This window comes from Eublepharis macularius, chromosome 2 (genome assembly GCF_028583425.1).
Source record: "Eublepharis macularius isolate TG4126 chromosome 2, MPM_Emac_v1.0, whole genome shotgun sequence".
Taxonomy (NCBI): domain Eukaryota; kingdom Metazoa; phylum Chordata; class Lepidosauria; order Squamata; family Eublepharidae; genus Eublepharis; species Eublepharis macularius.
Genome location: NC_072791.1, coordinates 80,287,117 through 80,308,872, shown reverse-complemented (window position 1 = coordinate 80,308,872; position 21,756 = coordinate 80,287,117). Strand labels below are relative to the sequence as shown.

At 43.7% G+C, this 21,756-nt stretch overlaps 1 protein-coding gene across 1 annotated transcript in view; it reads left to right on the top strand.

The window, feature by feature from the left end:
- The first annotated feature begins 13,268 nt into the window (after positions 1 to 13,268).
- The window catches only part of CREB3L1 (cAMP responsive element binding protein 3 like 1), a 125,572-nt gene continuing 117,084 nt past the window's right edge, over positions 13,269 to 21,756 (top strand). The window contains exon 1 of the mRNA XM_054972687.1: positions 13,269 to 13,807. Coding sequence (XP_054828662.1) covers positions 13,700 to 13,807 — 108 coding nt within the window. The 5' untranslated portion in view covers positions 13,269 to 13,699. The remainder of the gene's footprint in view (positions 13,808 to 21,756) is intronic.

The following is a 21,756-nucleotide window of genomic DNA, read 5'->3' as shown; positions in this document are numbered from 1 at the left end:
TCCCCCCACACTTCCGCACAGCTTTGTGGTGCTTCTGTGCACATCCCAGCTTTTCCCTGGCTTTGTGTGATGTTTCATATACTTTACTACATTCTTTCTGGAAAGATGGCAGCAAATCCAGGATGAGTGCTATGAGGATGGGAATGTCTGGATTTTCCTGATCTTGCTCATATTTTCCATGCCCTAGTCCACATGGTAGCTCTCACAGCTGGGGGGAGAATGGCTGATGTGGCATGGAAAATGTAGGGAAACCTGTTGTATGGAAGTCCCATTGTTGCTGCACTGTATCAGCAGCTGCAGCAGCACTGGGGAAACCACACAAAATCATAGCCATGTGGAAGAGGTCCTTGTCTTTTCTTCTCTCTTATATTTACTTTCATTTCTTGTAGTGAAGCTCTTTGCTCTTCCTCTACCAATCCCACCACCACCAACTCCCCATCATCCCATCACTTTGAAACACCACAATGCCAGCTGGAGAAATGGCATGGGGTAGGGGTGAAGGGTAGAAAGACTCAAGAGAGAAAGGGCTAGAAAAAACAGAAGAAGTAACCCTAAAGATGAAAAAGGAAAGAGTAGAAAAGGAGGAAATGTGAATGGGGCAATGGAGAACCAGGGGCTGGACTTAATGATTTTGGGGCCCTGGACAAAAATTAAGGATGGGACCCCAGAATCACTGCGTGTGGCAGGTGGGACAGGTTCAGGGCAGTGGCAGGCCATCACCTGAAGGGAGTCAAGGAGCCCTCCTACCCTACAAACAATTGGCCAAGCGCTGCCTGATACATCTAGCTTTAGGGTACTTGTGGTCTCCTCCCACCCCCTACAGCTGACTGCCCTGGCTACTGTCTGAAACTGAGCCAGAAGTCAGGAAATGCAGTCTGCTATAGGGCAATGGGGAGGGGAACCAGCCCATGACTGATTTCTAGCTGCTGCCTGAGATGCCCCTGGCAGTCATTGCCTCTTTGCTTCTGTAGTGCTAACGGTGACAGAGGGGGCAGTGATGACTGGAAACCAGGGCAACTCTGTGGTCAGAAGGTCCACATCACAGCACCCCCCACTCCAGTGCAGGGGCCCAAGATAGTTGCCCTGCTTCTCTATAGCTAAGACCGTCTAAGAAGAGGACAAATAGAACAAGGAAGAAGGGAGGAGTATTGAAGAATGTAGGAAGCAGGGCAGAAAGCAAGCACCAGGAGATATATTGATAGACTCCATGGTACCCAAGGGTGCCACACTGGAAACTACTGTACTGGATTCTATTCACTTTGGTTATTTTCAGATTGTGTCATAAAGAATAATCTATTAGAAGTGTGAGGTTAAACGATGCTATGCACATAATGCAGTATAGCTAATTAACTGTCAGACCCTGGGCAAATCCACATTACTCATTCTAAGTCGCATGTTCCCCGCATTCCCCACGCAGTCCCGAGTGCCGGTCACATTACCTCATTAAACAGACGCATTTCATTCGCATTTCTCCCGAATATGTGGTCACAGGTTTTCAACGGGAGTTTCATGGTGGCCATGAACGGGCCAATGCACAATTTACGCTGTTTTTTTAAAAACCACCCCCCTTCCTGTCTCTCCGGCCGTTCCGAGAGTTCCTATTGGCTGATTCAACTTGCAAGTGCTCCATAGTCTGCAAAAGACTGTTTTTGACTTCATAGCATTGGATTTATTGATTATGCTGTTTCTGAATCAAATCTGGTAGTTTGAAAAATCATTTTGGGGTGAATCCATCCTTAGAACGGACTCGCGAAACTTCCTTTTTAACTGTGCAAATTGACTGTTTTCAGTAGACTTAGCCATGACTCCATTGCAACAGCACAAGTACACACACACACAAAACGTGGGGCAGGGAGCCACAAACTGGACAGCCTGTAAAGGAAAGAAGGGCATACATATGGGGAAGTTCCACAAAAAACCCTGCAATGAGGAACAATTGCCTCGAATGCACTATGACTGGAGGCACTCCTGAGGTAAGGAAAAAACAAATCAAGGCTGCAGTCTGGAAGACGCCATGATGACTCTTCTGAAGCCATTCCCTATTAGATACAGCAGCTTAAGCAGCTTTTAAAGCTGTGATCCCATGAAATCTCTTTAACACTTCTTCTTTTTGTAGCACTTACCCATGTTAGCTTTCTTCTGATGAATGGGCCTGGCATATTGCCGCAGACATTACATTCAGGGGTTTCTGTTTGAAGGAAGAGTTTTTAATGAGGGTTTCCTCCAGTTTGTCTCTGTTTCCCCTAAGTGAAAGTCTATAATTACCCACCATGGGGTGAGGCTGCCAGGGACTAAAACAATGTTATTTGAACTGGGATAATGAAATATCACCGAATTGCTGCCTTAAAAAAATGAACTCTGAGGAAGTGAAAGAGATGTCATACATTCCTAAGAAAGGATTGCTATGAAGGAATATGTCTTATAAACTCTTTGTTCCATATGGTTGAGAATACAAAGTTAAGTGTATTTAGCTTTCTTGACATTCCTCCATGGAATGCTGGAAATAATAAGGGTTTTAAAAAAAAGAAAAAAAGAAACAAGGGACATTCACTAAATAATTTCCAACCCACTGCCCAGGATTCCTTGAGGGAAACCATTTCAGCTATACTAGTTTAAAGCTTTTTTTTCATGTATCTTTCTAATTTTTGGCCTGTTCCTCACCTGGTCTATCACAAAATTTTTGGCAAAGTAATACTAACTAAAAGGGCATAGTGGGAACAACAATTCAACAATAGTTTACAACTGCTGAATGATAGAATATGATCCACATAATGCAGAGCAGGCAACTCCCCGCAAACCCTCCCCCCACTTACTGCCATTAATAAAACCATTCCAGGCTTGTCACTGTCATCCCTAAACCTTTAAACAGGGAAACATCACAGACTCAGCTCTGAGCTGAATTCATGCCACTCTATGACATAAGCAAAGATGCCAGTTGAAAGAGAGCCAATGTGGTGTTTTGTTTAGTACATTAGAACCCAAGTTTAACCTCCTACTCAGCCATAAAGTTTACCCATATATTTTCTGTCAACTTTATCTCCCTCACAGAATTATTGTGAGGATAAAATGGAGAAGAGGAAGCCCATGCAAGCTGCCCTAGGCTACTTGGAGGAAGGCAGGATAAAAGTATGAGAGACATTACCTTTTTGCCTGCCTCAGTACTCTCTTTAGTTTAGAGGCCAGGATTAAAATTCCATAGCATCCATTACTTACTGCTTGTAGGAGTGTAGAGATTCTTATTATCCATCACTGGATTAGTTATATGATCTGCAGTAATCCATTTAACAAGAAAAATATGTAGAACTGTATAATATTGGTGGAAGTGGAGAATGAGATGCCAAATAAAAACCACAGTGATTATTTAAAGGACATGTAGGATGTAAAAACAGTTTAAATGACTGAACTGCTCAATGATGCTACATGCTGAGACAATAGATTTAATTAGAATCTAACAAAAGGCAGTGTTAAGAAGCACAGAAACTATGTAAACTATTATACAAAAAGATGCACGTCTTCCAGTTATTGGCTGTCACATGTGATACTCTCTTAGAAACACTTCTTTTCCTTGGCATGGCGGGCATCCTGACAATATTTTGTTCTATATTCAAGACTCCTCCTTGTAATCATCATTACATGTTGGTCCATTACTAAGTTGCTTCGTTTTTTATTTAAACTATTAAGGTAATTAAAAATACCTCTGTATTTAGCTTTGATAAAGTTCAACCATTACTTTAACTGGAAATCTGAAAATGCCCTGCTCTGGCTCAGTTTGTACAATACAATTAGTTCTAAGGTTGAACAATTTAAACTTGCTTCTAGGTCTTTTCTTTTTCTGCATAGTTTACCTCCCAGACCCTGGCCAAAACAAGCATGGAAGAATCTTGGATTCCAAAGAATATTTTCCCTAAGCATCATAGAAAAATGTTAAAATTACCTAATGAAATATATTTTTATAAAAGACACCGTATTTAGGATTATTAGTGTGGCTTAGAGGGCAATGAAAGGTATTTTATCACATACACATCTATATTAAACATTCTTTTATTACATTCTAGCAAAAGGTATTGTGTGACTTTTACAAAGGCAAATAGCTTTTTTTACTAAGGCAAATAGCTTTTAAAAAGGCAAATATAGCTACTTTCAATAGCACTGAAAGGAAACCTTTATCTCTCCACAACATTTTCAAGGGATAAAAAACAGGAAATTGGGTTGCATGAAGCTTCTTAAATTTCATGTTCTCAATTCATGTAATATACAAGTTTCTGCATATGAAGCAGTACAAACTTTGGAGTAAAGTACGCTGGTATTATGATAGTGAGCATGTGCATGAGTGTGCATCCATGTGCACACTGGATACATTATATATAGATATATTATGCATAGATACATTGTCTATCAACTGGCGATATAAGGAGGGGGAAGGTTTTACCACAGAGTTTTGGATAAATCTTAGAGCATCATGCTGATATGGAGATTGTATTTCCAGGTTTGTGCTGGAAGTTCCCACCCATTTCCCCCCAACTGCCATGTTTGATTATTCTCAAAACAGATATAAATTCTACATAGATCTGTGGTTGTGATTTCTCTTTCATTTCTGACATAGCCTCAGGTTATTCAGCAAGCCACAGCATTCATAGAATATATCCACACAGAGGATTATAATTAATATTTTTCTCTCCTCTTCCTCACTTTCCCTTAAGCTATTCCTACAGATCTGTGTAGTAAAGCAAAATATACATTTATTTTTATATGTGCATCCTCTCACACATGTGCTTTGGGTACAAAAACATTACCTATACAGAATGCTCTCTGGACTTGGAACACAGTTCTAATATTCACTTGGCTTAAATTGCACAAAAGCAGCTGTGAACCAAACCAGCTGTGCTTCAATTGCCAGATTCATGAACTAATTGGAGATTCCCTTCCCTAGTTACTACAGAAACTGTGACATGATATTATATCACTGCTCCTTTCTCTCTACTGGTGATTCCTGATAGTAGATGGGAACAGGTGTTTTGTATACCTGGCAAAGGGACAGAATAAACAGGAAGCAGGAAATGGAAAGCAGTTGAATCCGGCTCCAAGCAGGTAAAAAGTGTGTATCAACCAGCATTTGGAAGATGATCAAAAAGATGCAGGTTTCTTGTAAAAAAATATGGCTAAGGAACAAAAAACAATCCACACACCTTTTTAAAAAGCTGATAGTAGTTCAGTCATCTTTAAACCATTAAATCTTTCTCTAGAAGACATGGCTGTTGGAAATGTTGCAGCTTGCAACGTTTTTCTCCCCTTCTCCGTGTTATCTGCACAACAGTCCATGAGGTAAGTGTGGCTGAATGCAACTGACCCAAGATCACCCTGTGAGCTTCCGTGGCAGACTGGGGATTCGTGCTCAGGTCTCACAGATCCTAGTCCAACTACTACTCTATGTTACTCACACTATTAAAAACTAAAGAATAAACTGAGTGCATAATGGCTGATTATTCAATCTACTGATTAAGTGGGTTGTAGATTATTCTTAGACTGTGCTATTCACTTTAGAGATTGTCCTGATGGCAGGTTCCTACCCAAGCTTGGCATTTTCACACTCTGTGGGGAGTACACCAAGCTAGCCCAAGTGGAGACCCTTTTATGGCAGGACAGGGCATATTCCAACTTATGTTATGCAACTTGTATGATACATTCTGAGTCTGCAAGCAGAAATGTGCAAAAGATCAATGCAGGATCTTTTGCACATTTTGCTTGTGTGGACCATGAAGGCTGAGTGTGCGATGTATACTCAATTATCTTTCTTTAGGAACAACCAACATAGTAGTAGACTTGGTTGCATCTACATGTTCAGCTCGGGAGCCATTTATGCTGTGGAGACAGTTTTTAAAGAGTGGACTTAAACAGAATCTTGGGATCATATAACTTCTGCCTTTTATTCCATGTCACTATAAATCACTATTGTAAATAAAAATACAATATATGACAATAAATTGAAAAAGGAGTAAAGGCACAAAACACCAGTGATAACCTGATGAAATTCAACTATTTATTTACTTAGTTTATTGTTCACCTTTCTTGTTGCAACTCAAGGTGGATTACAGAATAACAAAACAACACACTAAAGACCAATATAATACATACAATGAAAATTGCAATAAAACTGGATTAAATAGTGAGTGAAACAGAGAAATAAAAACAGTATAATACATCTCATAAACATGCAGTTTGAAGGAGAGAGACAAAAACTGACTACAATTGTGCAGACAATTAGAGTGCATCCATATTCCCTTTATTTAAAAAAGTTCCCACCTGATCAGTTCTGAACAGTTATTTATTCTATAGTACAATAGAAATGCAAGCCCCTCCCCAACTTCATCACACAGGCCATTCCAGTGGGTGGAAGCCAGAACAGAGAATGCTTGCATATGAATGGACAGCTGTTGTACTTACTCTTGTGCAGAGTGTCACCTGCAGAATGCTGCTGCAGCAGACCCAGGCCTTTTTTTCAGCTGGAACACGGTGGAACAGTTCTGGAACCACTTGAAAATGGACACATGGCTGGTGGCCCTGCCCCCTGATCTCCAGACAGAGGGAAGTTTAGATTGCTCCCCTCTGTCTGGAGATCAGGGGGTGGGGCCACTAGCCATGTGACCATTTTTGCCAAGGGTGATTTAAACTTTAAAAAACTCCCTCCTTGTTCCACCTGACACCAAGTGACATCATTGGTCCTGGGAGCGTGTGCGCACTTTGCGTGCACACATGTAGTACCAGGGATACCACCTCCCACCAAGAATTGCACCCTGTGCTGGCAACCCACTGAGTTCCACCACCTCTTTTCCCAGAAAAAAAGCCCTGAGCAGAACATATCAGGAGAAGCAGTCCTGCAGATATGTGTATTCAGCAATCAAATTGTGGGTACATAGGGTTACCACCTGCCTGGACAAAACTGATGTCTCCTTTTAGTGGAAACTTAATGGGTGGTTATTTACCTCATGATGTTACTTACCACCATGCCAGGAAAATCTTCAGATGCCGATTTCCGCAGATTAAGGTCAAATCCACATTACTCATTCTAAGTCGCATGTTCCCTGCATTCCCCACGCAATCCCGAGTGCCGGTCACATTACCTCATTAAACAGACGCATTTCATTCGCATTTCTCCCGAATATGTGGTCACAGGTTTTCAACGGGAGTTTCGCGGTGGCCGTGAATGGGCCAATGCGCAATTTACGTGGTTTTTTTAAAAAACCACCCCCTTCCAGTCTCTCCAGCCGTTCCGAGAGTTCCTATTGGCTGATTCAACTTGCAAGTGCTCCATAGTCTGCAAAAGACTGTTTTTGACTTCATAGCATTGGATTTATTGATTATGCTGTTTCTGAATCAAATCTGGTAGTTTGAAAAATCATTTTGGGGTGAATCCATCCTCAGAACGGACTCGCGAAACTTCCTTTTTAACTGTTTTTTTAATTATTATTTTATATTACTGTAATATCGAAATTACGAAATATCAAAATAATGACACTCCAAGGAAGTGAAACTTTAGTAAAATTCATGCACTGAACTGTCCTGCATAGGAAATGCCCACGAAAGCTTCCCACATTTCCAAATTTCCAAAAAAGAAACGGGAGAGAGCCATCAGTGCTGTCAGTGGGGGAAAGAGAGGCATCATTATCTTCAATGATGTTTCTTTATAAGGCAAGTTTGAAATAACGGAAAAGTGTGCTCAAAAAGGTCCCGCCCAAAAAAGCGGTTTTCGAGCAGCCGTGTGACTGGAGGGACGCGCGAGAAATACAGATTGGAAGCAGGAATGTGAATGAAGAGGAAAAAATCACGGATTGGAGGCAAACGGAAGATATCCGATAAACATGCGGGTAATGGGTGAATGTGGATTTGACCTAAGCCTCTATGTATTTATTTTATTCATAACCTGGTTTTTTTGCTGAGACTTCAAGGGAGTACAGAATATAAAACAGAGCAATCAGACTACATAAGACAACCAGTAAGCAATGCAATAGTACACAGGTTACAGAATTAGAAAACTTCGCAAGCAACAAACTACCTGAGGCAAAGTATAATATAAACAATAAAAGGATGGGATATTTCCTCCAGGTTTATTGGCAATCCTGTTTGCTCCTTTCCATTCTCTTCACATAGGCAATCATGAAAGATTCCTGCCAGCTTACTAACTGGCCAGTTTGGCTAGGGATCCTGTTGGCATTTTGCCATTTTTTGGGTATGGAGCAGGAGTCACTGGGAGTGTATGTGTGGGGTAGTTGTGAATTTCCTGCACTGTGCAGGCAGATGGACTAGATGACCTTGGAGGTCCCTTCCAACCCCATGATTCTATTAACTTTACCTTTCCCTTTGTACTAGAAGTTGTTTTTACTAGTCTCCCTTCATCTTCCCATGTACATTTTTATTCTAAATGTGGCTAAACTGATAATGCAGTTATGTGCACATTGAGTATAATACTTCAGCTTAAAGAGTGTTCATTGTCCTCATAACATGATGGAGGGAGAAAACCTTACTGTGGGCTGTGTGTGGCAGGACACCCTGCACTAGTCCACCATGGTACAGAGCTCCTTCCACGAGATTATTCTAAGAGGTTTCCCTGGATGTCTATCAGAAAAAGGATGAAAGAGGACTAGAATCTATAATCCCATTTATTTCAGCCCCTGTAATCTTCCAGAAACTAATTACAGAGTTAGAAAATGGTCTATGGCAAATAAGCCCACCGGCACTGACAGCATAAACTCAGGATAATGCTTGCTTGCTTGCTTTCCATTAAACTTTAGAAGTGTGGGCTTCCTACACTGTACCTATCTACACATTTTTATCCCATCCTTCCTTCAAGGAACTCAAGGCAGCATAGATGGCTCCACCCACCATTTTATCCTTACAGTCTGGTGAAGTAGGTTGGACTGGGTGCCTAACTATACAATACATTCTCCTCATGTACTCCTCCTTTTGTCCTGCCAACCACACACGTTGGGAATTCTGCATTTCAAACTGAATTCATAGGTGCGGGGGGCCCAATTCAGATTTTGTACAAGGAGAAGAGGCATAACCCCCAATGCTGCTCCCTGACCTTTAACAGCCCAAGTGACCATTATTTGCCACAGCAGGAAAACTTGTTTCCAAAACAGGAAAAATATTGGCTTCCCAGTACCTTTTCAGGTTGTGAAAATTATGCAGGGGGAAGATTTAAATTCCCTTCTCCCACGCACTACAGGATCAATCCAAATCAGGGCTCCCCATGTTTTGGAATTTAGTTCTGAGCATGAAACTCCCAGTACACATCTGGTCAAGACTGAATACAAGGACAACGTATCATGTAGTTAGCTCCTGACTGGTACAGTCACCCAATTAGTTTTTTGGCAAAGTGGGGAGCTGAACCTGGGTCTCCCTACCCTAGCTGTTGCCAGGGACCCCCCCCTCCTGTTATGGAGCCCACTCTGGATTGTGCCAGTTTTCTGCCTTGCTGTTTTGAGATTCTGCCATAGATTCTGTTAAGGGCAGCATTGCCCATGCCTGCTCCCTGCCTCTCTACCAGTATGGACTGTGTTCACCAATGCCTGTTTCCTGCCTCCTTGGACACCTACCTCACCTAGGCCCAGAGCCATGCCACTAGCAGCACAGTGCCAGCTGGAGGGACCCTCCACGAGCCTGGCCAGGCACCCCCTGGTCAGTTCCTGCAGGGAGCCCCTTGCAGGACGGTCACTGGGTCTGCCCTCACCACTGGGTAGCCTGCTAGCCAGCTCATGAGATGTGCCAAGGAAGAAGCCATATTCCCATGCAGCAAAGAACCACCATGGACAGTTTGCTCTGAGGCTGCCATTTCGAGACCAAGCTCCTGTCATGTTCGCGGAGCCCAGCCTCACCCTGATATGCATATCGCTGGAAGCCGCCCTGAGATGGAAGCTACGTGCCAACTGTCCAGAACACCTAATGGAAGCAGGTCAATACAACCACCGCATTCCAGGGCAGATGTCATCAAGGCTACTCCAGCTTCTTGACAGATTCAATCAACCCGCCCAGCACTCCCCTCCCCTCCTTTGTCCCCTCTTCCCGTGGTGTCACAATCATACATTCAGACCTTAAAGTGGCCCATTAGCGATAGTTATAGAACCATCAAGCTTTTGTTTTCCCCCCTGAGAACTACACGGAAGGCCCCCGCCTCAGGGTACGTTTAGGGGTACTTAAGCAGGCTCTCCCTGCCATGAGGCACACACCATTCCTCTCCTGACCCCCTACCATCACTCTGCAGGCATTAGATATCGCCCCGCTTCGCTGCTGCTTCTCTGCTTCTTGCCGTGATCAGGTGAAGTATCGCCCCACTTCTTCGATTTCAAGTGGGTCTCCTGCTAATGCAAATGGCTCTATTTTTCTACTCTTTATTTCCTAGTCCTTGTATGTACCTTGTTGTATGTGCTATTGTAGGCTTATACAACATCTTAGTAAACACGTTTGGAACTAATTAGTCACTGCCTCTTTATTACGTGAGTAATCCAGAAGAACAGACTCTGGTATACATTGGTTAAGATCCACACTAACTTAAACCAGATTGCATGCTAATTCCCCCATAAAATTGCAGTTCTGGTAACATAGCCCAACACTATAACCTAGTGCACTAAACTTCATATAATTCTCTGTCTCTTCTTCCTGATGATAATGCAATGCCCTACTCATTAGAAGACTAGGGCTGCAATGCCCAAGAACACTTTAATTGAAGAAAAGGGGACTTCCTTCTTGGTAGAACTGCTTGTTCCCTAGGTCTGCTGATCAAAATGAAACGGTGAGCTTCCAACACTATCTTTTAATTCAGTTAGCTGACTCTGGACATTCATCACTTTATGTAATGACAGGAAGTAACACATTTGTAATCCCAGTAGGTTGCTATCTCCAACATAGGAGCGCAGTGGTAGGGGATGTTATGCCCCAGAAAATGGCATGAGTAATTCAATAGAACAGTCTGGTTTCTGTGTCATCATTATGCTTTAATAAAGCTCTCTTAGGAGAGATCTGTAGGGTGGAACATGCATTACAGTTGCCATGGAGTTAACCAATGTTAATAATGATCTCCTACAAACTACTAGTAGCTATCACTTGGGGCTCAGAGTGTGGTCTGAAGCAGTGTGGTGCAACAATGTTGCTGAAGCCAAGCAGGTGGGGGGCTGGCCAGCATCTGGGTGGGAGGTGCGTAGGCCCCATCTACAGCACACTGCTCTGAGCTCCATAAGAGAAGACATCTGAGATAGACCTGTAATAAATAAACATGTAAATAAGCATGGGCCACAGAGGCTGTGTGATCCCTTCACTTCTGGGCTTTACCAGGCACAGGACAGCAATGAGAATAGGGCTGTAGTCAAACAGGATTGCCAAACAAGAGCCGGGGGGGGGGGAGCCCATGGAGACTGAATGCAATCTACCCAGGGAGACTGAATGCAATCTACAGATATTTATATACAAAGTGCAAGTGCTACAAAGTGCAAAGATATAACAATAAATACAATGTATACTGAAGTATCTAATGTATCATTTCAGTTATAATAATTCAACAGGGTATCCACCCCATGTAAATTTCCAGTAGTTCGACCCAATGCAAAAATCCAAAATTAGTATTCAGATTCAGTGAGATAAATAAATAAAGGTCATCAGTAATTTCTTGTGAATAATACTATTTTCTTTTCACAGGCAAACTGCCGTCACAGAGATGAAAGACTCACCCAATGTCATCCCAGGAGGAGCAACCAGATGCTGGAGAGTTGGCAAAGGCAACGGGTATGCTAGCTACCAATATAGCCTGTTTTGTGAAGCTTCTTCATAAGCCTTAATACATTTGTTCATTCCTTCCTTCCAAACAACCTATTCTAGTGCATTGGTCATAATCTATATGTTCATGACCAATGCACTTGAATAGGTTTAGCATTTTGTTTGGAGACTTCCCCTTTATTTTTTCAGTCAAACAGGATTGTTCAGGAGGACACTTTTTATAAAAATCAAACATGTTAACATTTCTGAACATTTTTATATCACACTGTTTATTAAATATATTATGTGTTTTATTGCATTGTTTATTGTATGTATTATACCAGGTTTTATTGCACTGTTTTCTAAAGCTGTAATTTGCCTTGACTATCAGTGAGAAAGGCAGACTATAAACAAAGTAAATAAATAGATATACAAGATTTGAGTCCAGTGGCACCTTAGAGACCAACAAGATTTTCAGAGTGTAAGCTTTCCAGAGTCAGAGCTCCCTGAGGTTCTGTCTCTCAAAAGTTTACGTTCTGAAAATCTTGTTGGTCTCTAAGGTACTACTGGACTCAAATTCTATTCTACTGCAGACCAACACAGCTACCCCACTAAAAATAGATATGTGCTTGCTTTTGGGCTGAGGACAGCAATAAGAGCTGGCAGATTTCTGCCTCAATCTTTGTCTTAATTTCACCTGGGAAAGCTCAAACAGTAACTTGTTTTAGGGGAGCTTGCGAGACCCCTGCCCCACATACTTATGGTTCAGTGCACATCATTCAGAGGCAACATTTTCACTGGAGGGCTGCTGGGATCCACAGCACACTGAATTTTAGACTGAGAAAAGACGGCAGTAAAACAATCGTGTTATTAATAACCTCCTGACCGCAGGTAACGTTCTGAAGGACAAGCAGGGGAATGCATGCCGGGCCGGCACCAGGGGAAAGGCCATTGCTCCGTTGGCTAGAGAACGCGTCCCGCATGTAGAAAGTGGAGGCTTCGGTTCCTGGAATTTCCCTTAAAATGCCCTCATGCTCGGCAGCAAGAGCAGGGCAAAACTTTCTGCCTTTGGACAGTTGCTGCCTGCCTGCCTGCCAGCGCAGACGATGTTTGACTTGGTCTGGGCCAGCTTCCTTAAGATCTGATGCCAGTTCCGCGATCACAGCTGGTCTTGAAAATACTCCAGAGACGTCTCTTTCCGGGGGAAGGAAGGGGCAACCAACGGCCAGACAGCAGCCGGCCGCCGCCCTGCAGACCCTTCTCACTCATCCGCTCTGCCTGCGGCTGTAGCTAGCTGTGCGCCGCCGGGAGCCAGACGCAGCTCCTTCCCTGCTGCAGGGCGCGTCCTACCTGAGCCAAGCGCAGGCTCGTCCTTAGCTATGCCTTGTCCCCAGCGCCTCCCCTCAGCAGTGCTGGGCGTGGCCCCCCTTGGCCTCAGAGGCGGAGGCAGCCTGACGCCTGGCGGATCTTCGGATGGGGGGGGAGGAGAAGGGGCGTGTCATCGAGGCCGGCGGCAGAGCCTGGGAGCTGCTGCCGCCTCCGAGTGCGCCCGTGACAGCTGGGCAGAGGGGAGCGATCCCGGAGGCGACCAAGGCGCCCCTCCCTCCCTCCCTGCAGGAGGGTTGATGCCTCAGCCCTTGCGCGCTCCCGCTCGGCGCGCCCCTCGCCCGCAGCGCTGAGCCTGCCTGCCTTCCTCCCCGCCGAGGGGGTCACTGCCAGCCCCACCTCCAGTAGCCCCCGTTGTCATCGCCCTTTCCCACCATGGATTACCGACTTCCTGCGGGAGAAGGAGGCTCGGCCCTTCCCTGCCCAGCGCCTTGCGCTCTGCTGCTGCGAGCTGTTCGAGGCTGAACCGCTGGTCCGTTTGGGAAGGATCCCGCCGCGCTGGAGGGGAAGACAGCGCTTTCCTTGTTCCTCCCCACCTCCTCTGACCCTTCTCCGGCTCGGCTCTTCTATCATGGACGGCATCCTGGAGCCCTTCCCATCGGAGCGCCTCTTCCCCGGAGGCGCTTCCAGCTTCTTGGACCTGGGCGATTTCAGCGAAGCGGATTTTCTCAACAATGTGGTGAGTGAATTGGTGGTCCGCTGTTAAGGTTGCAAGGAGTGGGTTGGAAAGGCTGGCTGGGGAGGTTAGGTTGGGTGTTGTAAAGTAGCCCTCCCCGGCAGGTCTCGCTTTGGGATAGCTTTCCAAAGGGCGAGGGGAAACATCCACAGCTGCCAAGTTCAAGGGAGCAGGAGGGGTTGGAAGGAAAACTGAAAGGAACTTTCTGTGTCCCGAGCTGCCCCCGGATTTCCCTCCGGGATTTGAATAGGTCAGCCTGCAGATTGACGCAGCCATTCCTTTTTCGTTCATCTCATGCCTGTTACGCACTGGGCTGGTTCACACGTGGATGGACATCTTTTGGTTTTTCTTAAATTGATTCCACGGGAAAAAGCTGCGTTTGAAGCGATGCAAGAATCCTGTCGGTGATGGTTCATTCATGCACACGGTCACCACTTGGTGCTTCAGAACTTAGGGATAAGTGTGTAGGTGTGTGTAGTGAATTGACTCATCAAACTCAAATCCATCTGGATTTCTCTTGTGACCTGGATGCAAAAAGTCACCTCTCCAGGTGGGTTTTTAGACAATCTAGGTATATTTACATAGCTCTTTTTTCCATTGAAAGGTGACTGTTTTTAGTCCCATTTAGTGATGGAATTCCATGTGATTCCAAATTGTAAACAGCTTAACATATGCTTTGACTGCAGCATAAGAGTTTAACAAGCATCATAAACATATTAAAAATCAGATGAGATCATGGTGGCCTATTTTGCATTTGAAAATCCAGAGGTACCTCATGCTTACAAAAAGTAACCATGTAGTAGAGAACTTACCTGTAGCACTTTTTATATTTTAGACTTAATGTTTTTCAATTACAGTAGACTAAAGACATTAAAAGAATGGATCTCCTTTCCCCTTTTACTGCATGCTTATTTGTATTGACAATTTGAATCCACATTAGTTCCCATGAAGACCCTGTCAGCAGTGGAAGTTATTTACTGGTTAATAACTCTAGAATAAAGCAACATGCTTTTATGGGACCTTTTAAAACTGTGTTAACTTTCACAGCTTGGTTAACCAGACTGTTTTCTGTTTTCTGAAGAGTTTCTCTAGAACTCTTCAGAAACCCCCTCTGTATTTGAAATAGTGTCTTACACATGAACACCACATGCTGGGTGGTCAGCAAAACTAGACTGTGGGCTCAGTCTAATGAAAATTCTGCAACCTGTTCGGGCACATTATTCTACTACATTAGCCTGGGGAAAGTTCTAAAGTTTGTAAATGGGGGGACTCTGTTTAAATATCTCTATAAACTATTGTGGCCTGAAGCATTTTCATATTTGGATGCAAGCCAGTGCTAAGGCAATGCTTAAACTTTTTGAACGCTGGTGGCTGCTATATTTATAGTGCAATAGTAAGCAGAGTTACTCTCTTCTAAGTCTTTTGACTTCAATTGACTTAGAAAGGTGTGACTCTGCTTAAGATGGCATGGTTAGTTTATCTGATGAAATACCAGCCTCCACAATTGTCCTATAGGTCAGCACATGGAAGGAATTACTTATATGTCATTCCATAGAAGGTTCTGGGACAAATGGAGTTATGGGAGTTATAAGCAGAATTAAGATATACATTGAAAAAAATAAAGGATGCAGCCACCCTCCTCTCTCCATGTTTTAGATTGCATTCCTCGGGATTATTTGTAGCTGACGCTGAATCTTGACTCCCCTATTAAAAGAGCACCTGTCTGTGGACTGGGATGTACTGTCCCCCAGATGTCTAATGTCAGGGCTACTTTGTATTTTTCTTTCCCTTCCTGAATCACTGTCTACACTGTAGATGTTCAGTAAGGAGACTATTTATTTATTTAATTTTTAAATTAGATTTATACCCTGCCCTACTTGTGAACAGGGCAACTAACAACAGGAAAATGCATTATACGTAATACATTAAAACCATATACAAATATCTAAAATCAACAACAAAAATTAAAAAGCTAAATATAATACAAAACTAGTGTGGGAACAATACAGGTTTCATTAAATACCTAAAATCCATGAATATAGCTGTGGCACAGGCCTAGGGCAGCTGCTGGCGGAGCATGGGACATGGCGGGCAGGAAAGGGACAATTTGCTGACTCTCAACCAAAGGCCCAATGGAACACCTCCATTTTGCAAGCCCTGAGGAACTGTAACAGGTCCTGCAGAGCACAGATCTCAATCAGGAGTGCGTTCCACCAGGCCAGAACCAGGGCCAAAAAGGCCCTGGCCCTGGTTGAAGCCAGACAAATGTCCCGTAGGCTGGGGACCAACAAGAGCTGCTTATCTGCAGAGTGCAAGCCCTGCTGGAGACATAGTGGGAGAGGCGGTCCCACAGGTATGCAGGTCCCAATCTATAAAGAGTTTTAAACACTACAACCAGCACCTTGAACTGGATCTGGAACTGAACTGGGAGCCAATGCAGCTGGTACAGCACAGGATGGATGTGTGCCCGAAATGGCGTCCCTGTAAGGATGCTTTCTGCTGCATTCTGGACCAGTTGTAACTTCCAGGTTGAAACCAAGGACAGCCCAGTGTAAAGCAAGTTACAGTAGTCCAGCCTGGAGGTGACCGTTGCATGGATTACTGAAGCCAGGTCCTGGGGTGAGAGAGAGGGCACCAATTGCCTGACCTGCTGGAGATGGAAAAAGGCAGATCTGGCAATGGCCATGAGCTGGGCCTCCATAGAAATCATGGCATCCAGGAGCACATGCCCAAGCTCTTCACTGTCAATGATGGCTGTAATGGCACGCTGTTGAGGGTTGGGAGCTGGGGTCCCATGTCCATTGCCCCACGACCCAGGTACAGAACCTCCATCTTCAGAGGATTCAGCTTCAAGAAACTCTGACGCAACCATTCTGCCATGGCATCCAAACCCATAGCCAAAGAATCTGGGGCAATGTCTAACTGGCAGTCCATCAATAAATAGAATTGGGTGTCATCTGCATACTGCTGATAACCTAGCCCAAAGCTACAAGCCATCTGGGCAAGGGGGTACATATAGATGTTAAACAGTATTGGGGAAAGAATCATCCCCTGAGGGATGCCACACACCAAGGAATGGCGGGAAGACATCTGTTCCCCAGGTGCCACCCTCTGTCCCCGACCATGGAGAAAGGAGCCCAGGCACTGCAAGGCTGTTCCACGAATCCCCACAGTGCCGAGGTGGTGGGTCAAAAGATCATAATCGATCAGGTCAAATGCTGCTGTAAGATCTAAGAGTACCAGCAGTGCTGACTTGCCCCAATCCAGGTGTCACTGCAGATCATCCATGAGGGCAACCAGAGCCGTCTCCATACCATGGTCAGGCTGGTCCAAATTGGAGGAGAGTGTTCCCTGGTCCAGGTTTCAGGTTTCAGTAGAAAGAGACAAGACTTAATGTTCTGGGTTCTCAAAGTGTGTGATAGAAGTCTCAGAACCTAGAAGCTAGGGACGATTCACACAAAGATACCACCATTTGTGTCTTGCTGCTTTAAGCTATATAGAAAAATGGTATATAAATATTGTAATAAATAAATAATTGTTAAAACTCCTGATTAATATGCATTACAGAAGTTATGTATAAGTTGTATGCTTAATGGGTTGTCCCCTCTAACCCATACTAATGAATGCTATAGTAGTTAGTAATATTAGATCTAATATTTGCTCCCTTATCAAAGCCGCACAGGTGCCATAGCAGCAGGTCAGTAGCCAAAATTATGATGATGATGGGGCATAATAAACTGCTATGGCTGCCATATCCCCATCCTCCTGAACTCTTATTGGGTAGGGCCTAATGATATCATAAGCAAGGGTCCAGAAATGTCTTGGGGTATGGCCTGTTGATGTCACATTCAATAGCTGTATTAATAGAACTACTTCAACACAACTAGGTCTGTACCTTCCATGTGGTATCTGTGTGCAGTCACAATCATATGGATTCGAAGAGAGGAAATATTTACCAGCCTGAAAAATAACATAGAAATTCATTGTGCTAAATGTAAAATGTCAGTTCTTGCCTCCTCTCTCCAGTGTACATGTGCAGTAGTTATCACAAGAAGACAAGAAGCCCTATATTGGCAGTAACGTATACCATCAGATATCTAGGGAGAAGTGATTTGCTTATGATCATACTATGAGTTCTTTGTAGATTTAATTAGTTTACTTAGGCTGCTTCCACACACGTTGGATAATCCACTTTCAAAACGCTTTAGTGAACATTTATAACTGATTTTCCATGTGTGGAACAAAAATCCACTTCTAAAGGATAACTAAAGTGCATTGAAAGTGCATTATTCAACGTGTGTGGAAACGGCCTTACATTCTACTCTTGAGAGCTGTTGCAGGGAATAAGACTGTGGGGTAGGAATCTTTTATTAGGAAGTTGAATGGATGGGTGGGGGACATAGCAGTTAATCAGTGCCTTAATTATTAAAATGGGAGATACCTAAATTATACAGTCTGCAAATCACTTCCTCTAACCTAGAAAGTATCCCCTAATACTAGTTAGAGTTGCTAACTTCCAGGTGGTGGATGAGGAAATGGATGCTTTGGAGGGTGGGCTCTCTCCCGCCCCCAAATTTTCAGGAATTTCCCATCATGGAGCTGGCAATCCTATCGTCATCTGTACTAATAACGTATTTCTTTTTCTGTTGTGAATGGTTCTGGAGTTTAAACTTTCCTTAGCTTTATATCTCTTCAGCGCTTCAGCCCTAATTTCAGATTTGGGGGGGGGGAGTGATGAAGAAGATTTAGTGGTCTTTCTTAGGAGAGTAAAAGGCATTCTGTACATGCTCAGAGATATTCATTTTTTTCACATAGGCAAGTCAGACTAAGGAGGTTTGCAGTTGATGATTAAAACCAGATACCATGCTGAGTGAAACTGGGTATTAATTTTTCTGCTTCTGCCCACTCATAATGTCCACTTACTCCTGAGGCAAATTTCTCACTGCAGACAGAGGAAGCACCCCCCAAATAGTATAAATCTTACTCCAGTTTTCTGGCCAATGTTTTGTCCCCTTGTCAGACTGGACACTGAAGATGAGCGAAATAAACAAGTGAGGATCAAAAGGGCTAGGAAGAAAAGTTGATAGGACAGAGCAGAAGAGAATGGATTTGGTTAGGAAGGGGGTTAACTAAGACAACTCCAACAGTTTTGCCTATTCTCCTCCTCCTTCCTTCCCAGGCAATCAGGGGGGAAATGCTTGTACATTTCCCCCTCATTCTCTACAAAGAAAAGGAGTAGAGAATTACTTTTTAAAAATGAAAGCTGGGAATTCAGAACTGCAATGACATATTTCTAGAGGACCAGTGCCCCCAGATGCTTTTCCTTAGCTATGGACCTGCATAACAGCCTTGGCAGGCAGGTAAATCTCCCTTTCTCTGCCTGACACAGCCATCATAAAATAGATACTCATGTGCAAGTGATGGCAAACCTGTTATTCTCTTGACTTGAAAACCACAGCAGGGGTTACCATATGTTGGCTATGACTTGACAGCACTCTCCCCCACCGTGATCTCACCAACTCTATTTGAGTAGAGAAACCCTACAAAGTGTATATTGTTGTAAAGGAGCATTCACAAAAATATAATTACAATTAAATCAACTGTTCACATTTTTTAAATTTTATTTTAGAACAAAGTACAGCAATATAAACAGTAACAATCCACCCCTCCCCCATTGCTATTTTGTATTCTTCTCATGAGAAACAGATATCTTTGATTTGGTTTAGTACAAACATAGATTTGTAATTTTGGATTCTCTCAGTTTAATAGTTTATGTTTCAAACACTACCATGAAGATAGGTAAGTCACATCCAGACTTTTGGGATGTAAGGATGCCAGTCAATTTGGTATAGTGGCTAGAAAGATGGACTATGATCTGGGAAACCCAGGTTCAATTCCCTGCTCTGCCACTGAAGCTTGCTGGATGTTCTTGGGCCAGTCACAAAAGCTTTCAGTCTAATTTACCTCATAGGGTTTGTTGTGAGCTAAAAATGGAGGAGAGGAGAATGATGTAAGCTGCTTTGGGTCCCCATTAGGGAGAAAGGCAGGGTATGAATGAAGTAAAATGAAAATAAAAAATAAATACTCCTTTAATTTTACCTCAGAAAAACAAGAGTGAACATATGAAGCTGATGTTTGATCCATCTAGTTCAATATTGTCTGTTTTGGTTTTGACCTATAAAGCCCTGAACGGACTAGGACCGGCATACCTGTGGGACGGCCTCTCGCCATATGTACCCCGGAGAGCACTTAGATCAGCAGATAAACACCTACTGGTGGTCCCTGGCCTCAGGGAGACTCAACTGGCCTCAACCAGGGTCAGGGCCTTTTTGGTCCTAGCCCCAACCTAGTAGAATGCTCTGTCTGTCAACACTCAGGCCCACCAAGATCTTTTATCCTTTCGGCAGGCCTGTAAGACAGAGATATTCCATCAAGTGTATGGTTGATAAGCCTCCTACCAGTCTCCTGTTGGGGGGTTGTATAGTTACCTCACACCCTCCTATGATAAGATCTGACCAGAACAGCTGAAGCGCCTCCTCTGCATGGTTTTTGGCAAGGATGAACAGAATGAGCCACAATTTGGGGGGTACTGTAGTTTTATTGCTGTAAATGTATTAATATTTATATTTACTGTTTTATAATTGTTGTGACCTACACTGAGCCTGCTTGCAGGGAGGGTGGGCTAAAAGTTGAATTAATAAATAAAATACTCTGGCAACAATTTGGTAGGAACTTAGGGTTTTCCCAACTGCTGCTGCCACTGGAATCCTAAATTGGAGATGCCAGGGATTGAACATGGAGACCTTCTGTAAGCAAAACTCCTTTGTTCAGCAAGGCTTAGGCCTTGTACAGTTGGAAAGAACTGAGTTAGAGGAAGAGTTTCTCAGGTTAACTGACCTATGCTAACTTACCTTGAGAACTCACTCTACAGTTGTGAATTGCTGGTTCTTTTCCTCTTTAGTGGCTGGAAGGATAGAACCAAATTCATTAACTCATAATAAACAGATGTCATTTTAATGGATGGCTCCTAAAACTTTAGATCAGCATATGTGTTGTGTCCCCTGTGTGGAATATGAGCTTCTCCATGTGTGTGCCAACTTGGTTTTGCATTACTGTGAATACTTGGAAGTTGTTTTCTGGCCATGTACATGATATTATTTTTTTGATTGATTCAAATTACAATTCCACTTTGAATGATGATTGTAAAGCTAGCCTGATGACCTTCTTCTCTTTAATCAGTAATTTAATATCTAATGATCAGTGCTCACAACAATAACAACAACAACAACAACAACAACAACAACATTTGATTTATATAACCAGGTTCCCTTACCCTCCCAGCAGGAGAGGTGGGAGACCTGACCCTTACCTTCTTCTTCCCCTCTTAATGTGCATGCATGGTCCTGCAGCTGCATGGTGAAGTCACTTCTGGCGATGTCACCGCATAGGTGCAGGCTGATTTGGGCCTCAAACAGGCATGCTGACATCAGTGATGTTGTTGCACCGTGACCGCCCTGAGAGTGTGCCCAGGAGTCCCATTCCCATGCCTTCGTCCCCCGCCAGCCAGATAAGTGGAGGCCGGGGTGGAGGGTGAAAATGGGGGATCCCTTGCCTCCACTGGGAGAATGGGGGAGCCCTATATGCTGCCCTTCAGGACAACTTAAATCCACACTCAGAGCGGTTTTATTATCATCTTCTAACTATGCAGTTAAGAAAACTCGATGGTACTGAAGTCTTTGGAAGAGGGCTCAGCATTTTCCACCCCCTTCTCACTGCAGGCCTCCATTTTGACTCTAATGTGGTGGTTCCTGAGGGACTGCTGATATAACCTTCATGAGGTTACCCTGACACCCAGCAATAAAAATTTGGAGGAGGGGAGGAGTAGATGGCTGCAATGGAGGGAGAAGTAGGAAAATCCTGCTCTGCAGTCTATGGATAATTGGATACACCCT